The sequence below is a fragment of the Athene cunicularia genome (genome assembly GCF_003259725.1).
Source record: "Athene cunicularia isolate RWA chromosome 2 unlocalized genomic scaffold, athCun1 chr2_part1, whole genome shotgun sequence".
Classification (NCBI taxonomy): domain Eukaryota; kingdom Metazoa; phylum Chordata; class Aves; order Strigiformes; family Strigidae; genus Athene; species Athene cunicularia.
In genome coordinates, this window is record NW_020799095.1 from 130,066,332 (window position 1) to 130,079,459 (window position 13,128).

The 13,128-nt window shown below is 41.7% G+C and overlaps 1 protein-coding gene across 3 annotated transcripts in view; it reads right to left on the minus strand.

Moving 5' to 3' along the window:
* NIPAL2 (NIPA like domain containing 2) overlaps positions 1-13,128 on the minus strand; it is a 57,738-nt gene that overhangs the window by 24,108 nt on the left and 20,502 nt on the right. For all 3 annotated transcript variants that reach the window (XM_026843080.1, XM_026843081.1, XM_026843079.1), the window contains exons 3-4: positions 12,757-12,928; positions 1,276-1,335 (exon numbers count right to left, since the gene is read on the minus strand). In XM_026843080.1, coding sequence (XP_026698881.1) covers positions 1,276-1,335; positions 12,757-12,928 — 232 coding nt within the window. The remainder of the gene's footprint in view (positions 1-1,275; positions 1,336-12,756; positions 12,929-13,128) is intronic.

Here is a 13,128-nt window from a genome sequence, read left to right on the forward strand (position 1 = left end):
AAACACAGATGTTCATCGAGGTATCAAGATAGAAGTGAGCCCATCCTGAGCTCATAAACTGTATTGGATTAAGAAAGATATTAGCTAATCATTTTTTTTTCAAGTAATCTTTAAAATTCTTGGCAAACCTATGAATCAGTGTGGAATACAAGGCTCAGGGATACAAAACAAAGCACATCCGGAGGGCTTTGCTGGCACTGCTATTGCACACAGTTCCTTTGGAAAAGCAGAACTGTTCTATATTTATGTGCTTGCAAAAACATCACCATATTTCCCATCATACAGCTCATTCCTATGGAATGTAGCAACATTGTTAAATCCTTCTTGCAAAGTTGAACTCACAGAAATAAAATAAATCAGTGCTGAACACTGGTTAAAGCAACACACAATGTATAAGGCCATAAGGGAAACATGATCAGTCAAGGGAGGGGGGGATTTTGAATGTAGCAGCTGAGCTGGCAAACTTGGACCCCAAACCTATATAAATATTATATAGTATTCCTGGAACAATACTGAGCAGATCTCTCCAAAACATTCATGAGAACAGCTGAGATGTCCTCGTTATATTATGGACAATCAAGCCTAGATGCTAGGAACCCCACAGAACTATCAGGTGCCCTGTAGCAACATCAGGTGCACTGTCCCATCCGAGACGGCTTGGTGTAAAGCCCAAACCCTGAAATATGCTTGTCTCTTATTACTACTGTGTTCAAGCTGGGCAGTTTTGATATGCAAAAAAAATCTTGGACACAGACAAAAAGTTGACATGCTTTTACAGGGAAGACCATGTTTCTCAACAAAACACTTGACAACATGATTATTTGTTCTCTGGAGTGATAAAACTAATACCAAAAGGGAAGTTGTCACTTTTAATTGAGCTTGAATTTTTGTTCAGTGTTTATGCAGTAAGAAAAAAAATCTTATATTTGAATGAGTAACTCAATAACTTCATTGTTTTTATTAAAATTGTGTTGTACTCATAAAAATAATACTAAATACAACCACAGAGGCAAAAACAGACAATGAAAATAAATTTGAGCAATAAGGACACATAAGGAACGAGTTATGGTTATAAGAGCAGAAGATTTGGGAATGAAGTTTTTTCCACATGCATTGAAGATTCTCTCTTTTTGTCACTTCTTCCCAATTTTGAAAGTATCTGCCTCGAAACACTTGCTTGGGAGAGTGGGAGTGTGAAGGTGGGGGCTGCGTGAGAGTTACAGCTTGCTAAGCATATGGCGACACAAATGTCCATATTAGCAAACGCTTACTTACCCAATATATCAGCAGCCCTCATGGTCTTCTTTAGGAATAAGACAGAAATAAATGCACTACCTAGAACAGAAATATAAAGACATTTTTTATATTTGTTATAATATCGAGTGCTATAGCAAAAAGCTGCCCTCGGCCAAGTTTAAATATATCTCATGGCTGTTGTTGCTGCACCATACGATGATATAACCAGCCAGGAGTCCATTCCGGCAACTAACCAACCCTCAGTCTTTGTAAGATTTTAAACGTATCCAGCAGGCTCTTACGTGGCTGAAGAGATGAAATACCCTTCCCATCTCCCACGCAGACACTGCTTAAACTGCTCTGATTCAGTCATGTGTGGAAGTGTCAGGAAAGCTGGGCACCGATCAGCCTTACCATTTTACTCCTCATTTTGCTACCAACTCACTACATGGACTTGCTCAAGGCAAATTGCCTCATAGAGCGATAAAATTCTGCTTCTTTAGACTTCGGTATATTAGAGGCTTATAAGCAAAGTAGCAGCAATACAATTGCAAGGAAGAAAGCCACTGCAAAACCATAGTATTTAGTATGAACTAAGAGAGAGGTCATGATGTCTGCAAACAAGCAGGTGGAAGAACCAACATATGTACCATACAGGAGCACTGCCCATGGTCTTCTAGAGTGACTTGTAATGAGGAAACAGGCAAATCGAAGTGAGGCCTGGAAATGATCTCCTCTTCCATGGGCAATGCTTTCCCTTGCTCAGCTCTTGCCTCTCCTCTGTGCCGGCTCCTAGCCCTCCCTCTTTGGGATGTGCAGAAGCAGGTGGGTGAGCAGCAGTAGTAGTGTGGTTGGGATGAGAAATCAGCAGCTTAGTGTGGACACGTGCTAGAGAGGGAAGAAGGGGACTTAAAATGGATGAGACTGTTGGCCACCTGGGAGAGATGGCTCTATTCCAGCACACAACATTAGAGCATCTACCCCTAAGGAGAAGCAAAAGAGGCTGAATAGCTCCTATGTGAGATGAAGAAAGGCCTTTGTGAGAGGTGCATAACTAATTCATTTAGAAGCCTCAAAGAAAGACTCTGCCCAGGAAGGACAGTGAAGGGACACATTGAACCTAAAACATGGGATGCTGTTACAGGAGCTCTGTTTCTGCCTACAGCATGAAATTCTTGGTTTATTCTTGAAATAACAGTTCAACCTTTTTGCAACCATCTTTGCCTCAGTATCTCTATTGTTCTGATGGAAAATTTAATTTTGTGGTTAGATAGCAGATGTACTCTAGATAAATCTAGAGAGGTTCATACCAAGAGGCAAACAGAGAACTGAAATTCAGCATTATGTCTGTGTTATCCAGTCAGTAGAAAATCAGATATAGCAGAAGTCTTAAGTTTAAACTGTATCAAGAGTGATGGAGGTCTATGCAAAAGAGTAAGTAATATAAAAGAATCTTCAACTGAAAAAGCCTCACTGAAAGCTGCCTGACATGGTTTTCTTTATTCAGTGTTTCAGTGACAACTTTGCTGGAGAAAGACACTGGTATCCAGGCAACACTGGTAATAGCAGAGCTACCTAGGTTTAGAAAAGAGACAGGACAAAAACCAGGAAAGAAGCAGTCAACCCAAGATAGTGCAGAAATTAATTACTGTTCTGTCTCCCTGCTGTCATAGCTCTGCCAAACCCCACCTCAGCCCACCCACCTAAGAAGTCACTGTCACAACAAAAGACCTGTTGCTTAATGAACTGATGCCACAGGGATTTTTTTTTATTTTTTTTTTTTTTTCCTGTTTTGAGTACCCCATTGTCTGGGCTCTCTGCATTCCTCCAAGATCTGGTAAACGCAATCTAGCATTTAACGCCAGTGTTGGCATCCAATTTGGGGTGAGATGAGTTATGCCCAAAATTCTACTGCCTACTTCTCTGGAGATGACAAATTGCAGCTTCGGGGGGATCACAATCTTTGAGGCTGGCAGTGGGCACAGGGAGGCACTGGAACGCAGCCAGATAATGAAACTTGTCACTCAGCCTGTCATCCACTTTAATAATGCATTCAAATGTGGCAAGCCCTTTCTCCAGAGATAGATAATAATGCACAAGAGATCATGAGCTTAACAGAACGTATGTATAATTAATGCTCTGTATGATGTGTAATATGTAGAGGAATCTAAAAATAGGAAAGGTTTTAAGAATATATATTAGGCCATCTGGGATTGGAGGAAAAACTGAAGTAAGAGGGGAGGTGCAACACCAAGGTGAGGAAAGCAAGACCCAGGAAAGACTGAACACAAAAGACAACTGTTCCTGTGGATAAGCCACCAACAGTTTATATGTATTCAAGTGAAGAAGAAAAGCAAATGGGCTAAATCCAAGTGAAGAAGCAGAGAGCAGTTACACAGATCTGATGAGGTGCTAGAAGAGATACGTGACTGATCAGAAGCCTGGCAAACCCTGGCTTTTATTCAGCTTCAGGGTTGAATTTTAAGCAAGTTACAGTAGCACAGCCAAGATAGCACCTTGTTACTACACACTGGCTAACAAAATTTTTTTTGTTTTGTTAATTTTCTGGGGTTTAAGTTCCATAAGTTTGGCTTTAAATTGTCTTCTATGTTCCTCAATTTGCGGGGAGGGGGTTGAACCAAGGTAAATCAAAGAAACCAAGGACAGATCATCTTGACACAGACAATGGCTCACTAGAAATGATGGGCCAGAGGAGGAGGGCTATGAAGGGAGCCTGGTGAGCCCCAGGAGTGCAGGCTGGCATTTGCTCCTTTTGCCTTCTGCTGGCTTTGCAGCTTTCCCTGGTCAGCAAGACAAAAGGCAGGCACCAATGTGTACCTCAGGAGCCCAGTGAGAAATGCACAGCCCTCACAGCCGCTCTGCCCCTCTTCCTTCGCTCCTTTGGGCTCTGGCTTACAGACTCAGGTGTATTTAGCTGCTTAAGACATTAACTCCTCCAGAAAAGGCAGTTTTAAACAGTATGCTAGATGGCCAACACATTACCCCCACCATCCCCTCTCTGCCTGGTGGCCTCCAAGCTGACCCTTATAGTAGGAGTTTGGGTTAGGGACTGCCTGAGGTCTCTTCCAACTTAAGTTATTCTAGGACTCTGTTGAACCCTTAGCAGAAAAGTGGGCATCCAGAGGTCACAGCTAAGCCTACCAGATATATGAGTTAAAGCCCTTACTGCATCCCATATTCAGGTCCTAAGTGCAGCCCTGTTGCTGAAACCCCTGTGCTCAGTTCCCCAGACTCTCTGCTCCTTTCCCACCCTCCCTCAGACCACAGGCAAAGTCTAACAGCGATGTTACACACTTGCACTTTCCTGGTAGCTTGCTTTCCCTACAGCATGATTACACCCCATCACTCCAGCATGAGTCTAACTTCCTACCATCCAGCCCCAATTTTCTTTTTCCCACACCAGGGTCCTCTTGTTTCCCCTCTGTCACAGAAGGTATGTGCCTTCTCCTCCTACACCATTATACTGATGTGGGAAATAAATCACTGAACATTATGTTCAACTCCACAGATGAATAGACTGAGGAACTTGGGCAATTGCTGTGCTGAAAAGTATTAATGTGTCTTTGCAACTGTTGTTTGCCTGTTGTTTTTTTTTCTTTAAAAAAAGCTATAGACAGTTCTAGAGATTGAGATCTGTGAAAAATAGTCTTTTTTTTTTTTTTTAAATTGGTCAGCAATAGAATACAACCACACAGAAATGCAGACAAAAAATTGTGTCAAAATATAAGCTGGCAACAGCTTGGCAACAAAACAAGCAATTTATCATTATTCTGAAGCCTCACTGGTTTTGAACATACAACATATGCACAAATCTAAAACCGAATTGTCAGCCTGTAAGTCATTGAAGAGAAGACTGCATCCCTGGTGTCTGAGAAGACTTGTATACTTTTGGGTGAATCAGAACATTTTTCACTTTTTGACTAATTATTAAGATAAACCTTTCAAAATGAGGCACAAGTCCTATTCTCACTGAGAGTGGTGGCAGATAGCCTGCTCAATCAAGAGAAGGGCAGAAAATCTGGGGGATGATCTGTTAAGGATTAAACATTACAGAACCAACACATCCTAATTAAACCCTTGAGTTCATTTCATGCCTCTATAGAGTCATACTTACATTAATATCCACAAATTGAGAAGTGAATAGATCCTGTAAAATACCTGTATGAATATGACAGAACCTTTCTGAAAGCTCATGAAACTTCAGTCTGGAAATACAGTTAATTCAAAATAAAAATATTATGACTTAGCACTACATTAAAATCATGATAAATAAAAACTATTGGGTAGAAAATGGGAAAAAGTTTGTTCAGGAGTTTAATTGTTATGTTGAAATAATTTAATCTTCTCATACATCAGCATAAAACAGGGTGCTTTGTATTCATTATTGAATTAATATATAGTCACTATACATTGAATGAGTATATATTCACATTATTGAATTCATATATATTCACTGCAGCATGTGAATTTCAATTAAAATCAAAAAAATGGTAGAAATGTCCATTTTCTGCATGATATGCAATTAAGTGCCTTAAGGGAAGGCAGTAATGGTGCTACACATAGCTTAGTCAGCTGCTCATTCTCTTAGGAGAGTGATCGTTTATGATTATCTCCATATGTGGGTTTTCTCCAGCACAAACAGAAATAAAGAGTAGTGTGATATGTGGGTTCTGCCACTAGCAGACACTGAATGGTGAGAACCCAGCTCACAAAACAACTCCTCTGCCTCCTAGACATGAAGGCTGCAGTTAGGATTGTTTCTTGTTTGTTTCTTTAAGAAAGGGATAATACACAACAGGAGAAACTAAGATAGAAAATACGCGCTGATCCGCAGAGTGTATTTTCTGTATTTTGTCCAATCTAGGCTTAAAAAACTCAAATGAAGGAGTGTCCATCGCTTACTTTTCCTGCCCAAAACTATATAACAAATAAATATATTTCATTATTACGTTGTTTTCCTGGTACTGAGGCTATTTATGAATCTCATCTTTCTACCTCTATTGTCAGGTCTTACACTAAATAATTCCTTTCATAACTGTTTGTAACTTCAAATAGTAGCATATCTTTCCTTTTCTCAATTGATGAGCTTCATGTACTATTTTAAATAGATTAATGCTCTCCTCATAAATGCATAGATTGCTTTTACTGCTTCTGTCTTGTCCTACAGTTTTCCTATAAAACCACAGAATTCAATATTTGCCTCAAATGTTTGTTCTGTTAAGCTTAATTGATTTGGTCAGGTAAAGGCATTTAAAACAGCCCATTCTGCAGAATGCTTTTGTACCCATTTCACTGGTGGTCTGGATGAAATACCAAAGGAGTACTAGCCATGATTCAAACATTTGCACCTCTCCAAGTCTGTGCAACAAGAAAAACATTTCTCATTGAGATCAAGCATTTACTCTGTTTTATGCAACTTAAGGGTCTGTCTCCATCTAATGAAGCAGTTTAAGCTCAGCCAGTTGCTTTTGCACTAAATCTGTGCACTAAATCTATGTTGTGCAAACTTATCCTCAGTCTACCTTCCAAGGCAAAGAGATTCAGGACCATCCCAGTACAGAAGCACTTGGAGATGCTTTAATCCATCCCTAAACTCAAGCTATTGTAGTCTGCCACACAGTCTGGAAGATCTGGAGAGATGATGAGACAGGTAGCATATCTGATCACTGCAGCTCAAATAAGCAGAAATTTGAGGGGATAGAGAACAGGGAGTAGGTCTTCCACAGGGGATCCAGAGGCGATATACCAAGAGGGGGACAAGAAAAAAGGCTGAACTGATGAGGTTGCCAGTCATGAGAGGTATGTGGTTTAGCTGAAGGATAGCGTGAAAAAATGATTTTAAAACATGCCTGAGCATTTTTATTAAGCACATTCAGAAGGAAAGGACCTGGTTTGGAGAAAGGAGTCGTGCTCACAGTCCTGGAGTACACCAAAATCCCTCTCTCTCATGCAAAGGGCTACTAGGGGGGACAGAAGGACAGGCCACTAATGCCTGTGCACAAAGCACAAGGACAGGCAAGTCCATGTGCACTCTGCAGGCACTGACAGATAAATCACAGCTGGTTTTGTGTGCCTGTAGCACCACAGTGGAGTCTGCATATAGACAACTGATGCCTGAGAATCAACTTGCCCTGAGACTATTAGCTTAAAACCTCCTTGATCTTATTAAGGATCTTATCAAGTACATCTGAGATATACTGTCTTGCTTAAGGTGAGGGCAGGAGCTTAAGGAGAACCAGTCTGCTGACCTACTGTGAGTCATTTTGGGGTAGACAGGGGACAGGATCCAGGTATGAGGAGGATGGATGCACCAGTGTCACCTTCACGGCCAGAGCTCTGTGTCAGGGAGGATTAACACAAATTTGGAGAAACTTAAAAATACCTGCATGCATAACCAGAGTCAAACAGAGTTAGCTCTGCCAAAGACACCCAGGAACAAATTCATCACAGCTAATTGACTACTCAAGCCTATTGTTAGTTTATATGATATTAGTGGTGCACTGAATACAAAGAAAGATACTACAGAATTTATTCAGTCAGTGCATAACCTCTTGATAGCTATCCTGCACAGTGAACGTGTAACAATTCTAACATGATTAAATATTAGTATTTGAAAAGTGGTGGACAAAATATGAAACATTTTTCTCCATCCTTAAAGTCAATATCCTGATAAAAAAGTAAGCCAAAGAGAAATTGCTCAAAAGAGAGACCATTAAGGTGAGCTTAATTCTAGAAACTGGATTATAGGATACAGACACTGCAGAGAGAAGGAAGAACCCTGAAAATCCTTTTGTTACATCTTCTAGTCAAGTACAAATGAAGTATTTCAGATAACACTCTGGTGAATATTTCCCAGTTCTCATTAGTAACAGAGTTCTCAAAATCCCAAGTTCTTGGGTCACAAAGATGTTACATTACAATGAGTAGGAGAAATCCATTTCTACTAGAGTATCTGAGAATGTTTTTTGTAAAGCACCATCAGGGATATCAATTTTCAAAGCCTAAAGCAATATTTTGCCCCACAGCTATTTAGAAGGAGCATATAAAAATGCACAGGGATCTCCACAATGTCAGTCTCAGTGAGTTAAGTGTAAAACAACTCTCTACAGAATGATGAAAACTGCAGAAGAAATGATCTCTGATACTACTGGCCTCTCCTCATCCCCACCCCCAAGTTATTTCTGTAGGCAAAAGCAAGACAATGAGCTAAAGACTACAGCAGCCTAAAATTACCCGAGCTACATGTAAAACATGATTTTTAATTTTTAAGTATAAAAAGCTTTTTAATGATCACATCAAACATGTATTACTCCTCCACTTTTAAATTAAAAATTTACCAATTTCTCCTCTTGAAGAAAACAACTGCTGTCTTCTCCAACTATTTAAAACCCTGAACAGATGTAGAGCTTGCATCATTGCAACCACACACAGAAATACTTCCACTGTGCAAGAAGAAAAATAGAGTCTTTGTAGCTTAATTCTAAGAAAAAAAATTTAAAATCTACTGGTGTCATGCCAATTCATGGTCTGTGGTGCTGGATTCTTTCTAAAACCAGCCATCAGAAGCACCCAGCTCAATAGAATAAGGCACAAACTTTTCACTGTTTAATTGATACCAGGTTAAGTGCAAAATTCAGTTGGATGCAGTTAAATGTGGTAGCAGAGCATAATAGATGTTGGCTCCATCTATTTTAAGACCCAGGATGCTTCTTGTCTCAAAGGTCTGGAGATATATGATGGGTACAGCCCAAATCTGTTCTGGGGAGAGACTCCAGTCTGCCGTATCCTCCTCCAAAACCCTGGTTTCCATGCAAAAGAAACATTCCAGAGTGACAGAGATCTTCAGAGAATCCCCTAGATGAATGGGCATACTGCAAAGCACGTTTCCCCTCAGCACAGCATAGGTACCAAGTACTCAATGTCCATGAGAGTCAGCTCCTACCATGTGGGATGTGCTGATACTAAATTTGGAAAAAAGTGATTATCACAATGGTGGACTTAGGGTTCAGATACACATTTGAAGTTTTTTATCAAGTGCTTAATTCCTTAATTAAAAAAATTTATGAAAGACACGCATTCAACAATACCGCAAAACAACTGCCAACTAGACTGTGCAAAGTCCACCTCCACCACATAAAACAGGTCACAAATTACTAAGAAAAATATTTATTGATCTTTAAAATTGGAAGACCTGTTGCCAAAACTATCCTTTGCCCAGTTGTTAGCAGATGATGCCCTAAGTGATGAACTCTTCTAAAATTAAAAGGGTGCTCTCGCACTCCCTTTGGCTTTAATTTCAGAAGACAGGAAAATATCTAGTGGTAGGAGGTGTTTCTGGGAAGTTGTAATTGTAATTGGCTGTCTACATAATTTTTACTTTCCCTTCCTTAAGGGAATGTTTGCTAGACTAAATAAAATTTCAGATATCTCTATTGTTTGGGCTATGAAATGGATACTGTCAGATGATATATGGGAATGGAATATAAGATATTAACATCCTTTCTGGGGTCTTCCAGGATAAGCATTTTGGTTCAGTTAATAAAAACCCCAAACTGTGGATGAGAATTTTGATAAGATATGTTAGGAAAATGGTTTCTTGGTATTTGTTTTAAGTAAGGGGAGATGGAGAATGCAGGAAACAGATGCAACATTTTTTTGCATACTGCAAAGGTGAAGAAGAAGGAATTTGCCCAGATAAAAATCAGCTCTAAATGTGACCTCTTCTTTGTAGCAGTTTAATAACCAATGGAATTTTTTCTCTTCCCACTGCTTTTTACTTCTTTCTAGTTTTATATATTTGCATTTTATTTCATTTGAGCAACACATTAGATTGGTCAATGCCCCTTTATGTTCAGAGACATCTGGAAATGTCTACAACTGTTAAAGATATAACTCCAAATCACACTGGGATATGTCATATTAATTTACATTTTCATGTCAGGTAATATCTCATTCCTTTCTTTGAGAAATCTTTCCTACAACAGTGAACTACCGTGACTTTGTATCTCATTCTCCAAAATTCTGCAATAGTTTAACATTAAAGGTTACAGTAAATTGCCTGCAGTTTCCTTCCCCCACTATCTCTTTGCTAAATTGCACCCACATATGGTTGGCTGCCTGCTTCCACCACAGCTGGGCAGTCCACCAGGAAGATAATTCATCTTTTCTACCTTCCCATGCAGAATCACTCACTGCAATGTCACTTCCAAGCATGAAACGGGTAGCTAGAGACAGACCATTAAATGGTATCACTTGTCAATAGCAAGCGAATGAACCAGTGTATGCAGAGCTGCTGTGATAGCTTTGGGTGCCTCAGCTGTGGATATGATGCAACTCGATTAAGGGATATAGCTGCACCCTGTATTCCTGTTTTCACAGCCTCTGTACAGTGTTGCCTTGTCCACTCTGCTTCGCATTAGCACAGCAGGGTAACATGTTTTAAAATGTATGTTTCTTTATCAAAGAAACAGACATACCTGTCAATGCCTTAATTACCAAAAGACATATGATGTAAAGAGTAAGATTATATCAAATGAGTCCTAAGGATAGGACTTCTGCTAAAGTCCAATTAATCTGCACATAAAGATACAAATTAACAACTTCGATAGTGTCCATAAATGAACTAAACATTTCAGGAAATTTATAGTCCCTATATGTCACACACTGCAGAATCAAGAAAGTTTGCTCATGTCAACATGAATCACAGTAGATGGGCAGGGGAAAGGCAGCAGAAACTGCTTGGTGTGATGGCAACACAGAAAACACGTTGTAGGTCACAGAATCACAGAATCATCTAGGTTGGAAAGGACCCTGGAGATCATCTAGTCCAACCATTCGCCAGGCACAGTTCCCACCTACAGCATATCCTTAAGCTCCAAATGGACCCTACTCTTGAACACCTCCAGGGATGGGGACTCCACCACCTCCCTGGGCAGCCCAATCCAACCCCTAACAACCCGTTCTGGAAAGAAATGCTTCCTAATATCCAGTCTAAACCTTCCCTGGCACAACTTGAGGCCATTCCCTCTTGTCCTGTTGCTTTCTACTAAGCTAAAGAGACTCGTCCCCAGCTCTCTGCACCCTCCTTTCAGGCAGCTGTAGAGGGCGATGAGGTCTCCCCTCAGCCTCCTCTTCTCCAGACTAAACACCCCCAGTTCCCTCAGCCGCTCCCCGTACGACCTCTGCTCCAGACCCTGCACCAGCTCCGTTGCCCTTCTCTGGACACGCTCCAGTCATTCAATGTCCTTTTTGTAGTGAGGGGCCCAAAACTGAACACAGGAATCGAGGGGCGGCCTCACCAGTGCCGAGTACAGGGGTCAGATCCCTTCCCTGTCCCTGCTGGCCACGCTATTGCTGACACAAGCCAGGATGCCATTGGCCTCTTGGCCCCCTGGGCACACTGCTGGCTCCTGTTCAGCCGGCTGTCAATCAGCACCCCAGGTCCCTCTCTGACTGGCAGCTCTCCAGCCACTCCTCCCCAAGCCTGTAGCACTGCTGGGGGTTGTTGTGGCCCAAGGGCAGCCCCCGGCATTTGCCCTTAGTGAAACTCCTCCAGTTGGGCTCAGCCCATGGCCCCAGCCTGTCCAGGTCTCTCTGCAGAGCCTCCCTACCCTCGAGCAGACCAACACTCCCACCCAACTGGGTGTCATCTGCAAACTGACTGAGGGTGCACTCGATCCCCTCGTCCAGATCATCAATAAAGATGTTAAACAGGAGTGGCCCCAACACCCAGCCCTGGGGGACACCACTCGTGACCGGCTTCCAACTGGATTTAACTCCATTCACCACAACTCTCTGGGCCCGACCACACAGACAGTGTTTTACCCAGTGAAGCGTGTGCCCATCCAAGCCTCGAGCAGCCAGTTTCTCCAGGAGAATGCTGTGGGAAAGGGTGTCAAAGGCTTTGCTAAAGTCAAGGTAAATTACATCCACAGCCTTTCCCTCAGCCAATGAGCATGTCGCTCTGTCACAGAAGGAGATCAGGTTTGTCAAGCAGGACCTGTCTTTCACAAACACATGCTGACTGGGCCTTGTCCCTCATGTGTTGCATGATGGTGTTTAGGATGAGCTGCTCCATCAGCTTCCCGGGCACTGAAGTCAAGCTGACAGGCCTGTAATTTCTCGGATTACTCAGGATTTCCCGGTACTCAGGATCAGACCACAGATCTGTGCAGTTAGCGGGATGCCAGCAGCCCCCCACTTCAGGGGCTTGTAGAGCTGGCAACACTGGTACAGCAGTGAGTGACCAACTGGCAGGAACTAGCAGAGCACAGACACAAAAGACAGAACTATGGAAAAAGAAAGATATTAGAAGAGTCTCTGTGTTAGGTAGCGGGTTTGTGTTAAACTGTCAGCTCATGTAATTTTTAAATTTTTTTTCCAAACCACAAGATTTTTCCCTCGTGGTCCTGCTGCAGCTCCTGCAGTATTATTCCTCTAGTCACAAACAAGTGTTGAATTAAAGTATGTACCCAAGCAAGAAATGGCAAACTATCTCACCGATGACTGATACACATCCCAGTGGAGCGACAAGGGCAATGGGTGCAAATCCGTAGGCTGTGAAATTGCCCACCTCTCCAAGGCCCAGAAGGGTAATCCCGCACCACCATAGCTTGCTCATGTAGTAGGGCTTCGGCTCCATTTGACAAGCCAGTCGGAGATGAGCACATTTCTAGAAAATTAATTACAAAGAACAGGCATGAAAAGAAAGACTTCCATTGTTCTTATGTCTGACAAAAGTGGAATAATTAAGGGGGCTGTCAACTTCAAATTCCAGGTGCATCAAGGTTTTCTTTTTGAACATTACTTTTGGCTTGTTGTTGCAGACACATGCTCTGTGTTAGTTCAGTGCTGCTTCAGATGTGTGCTTTC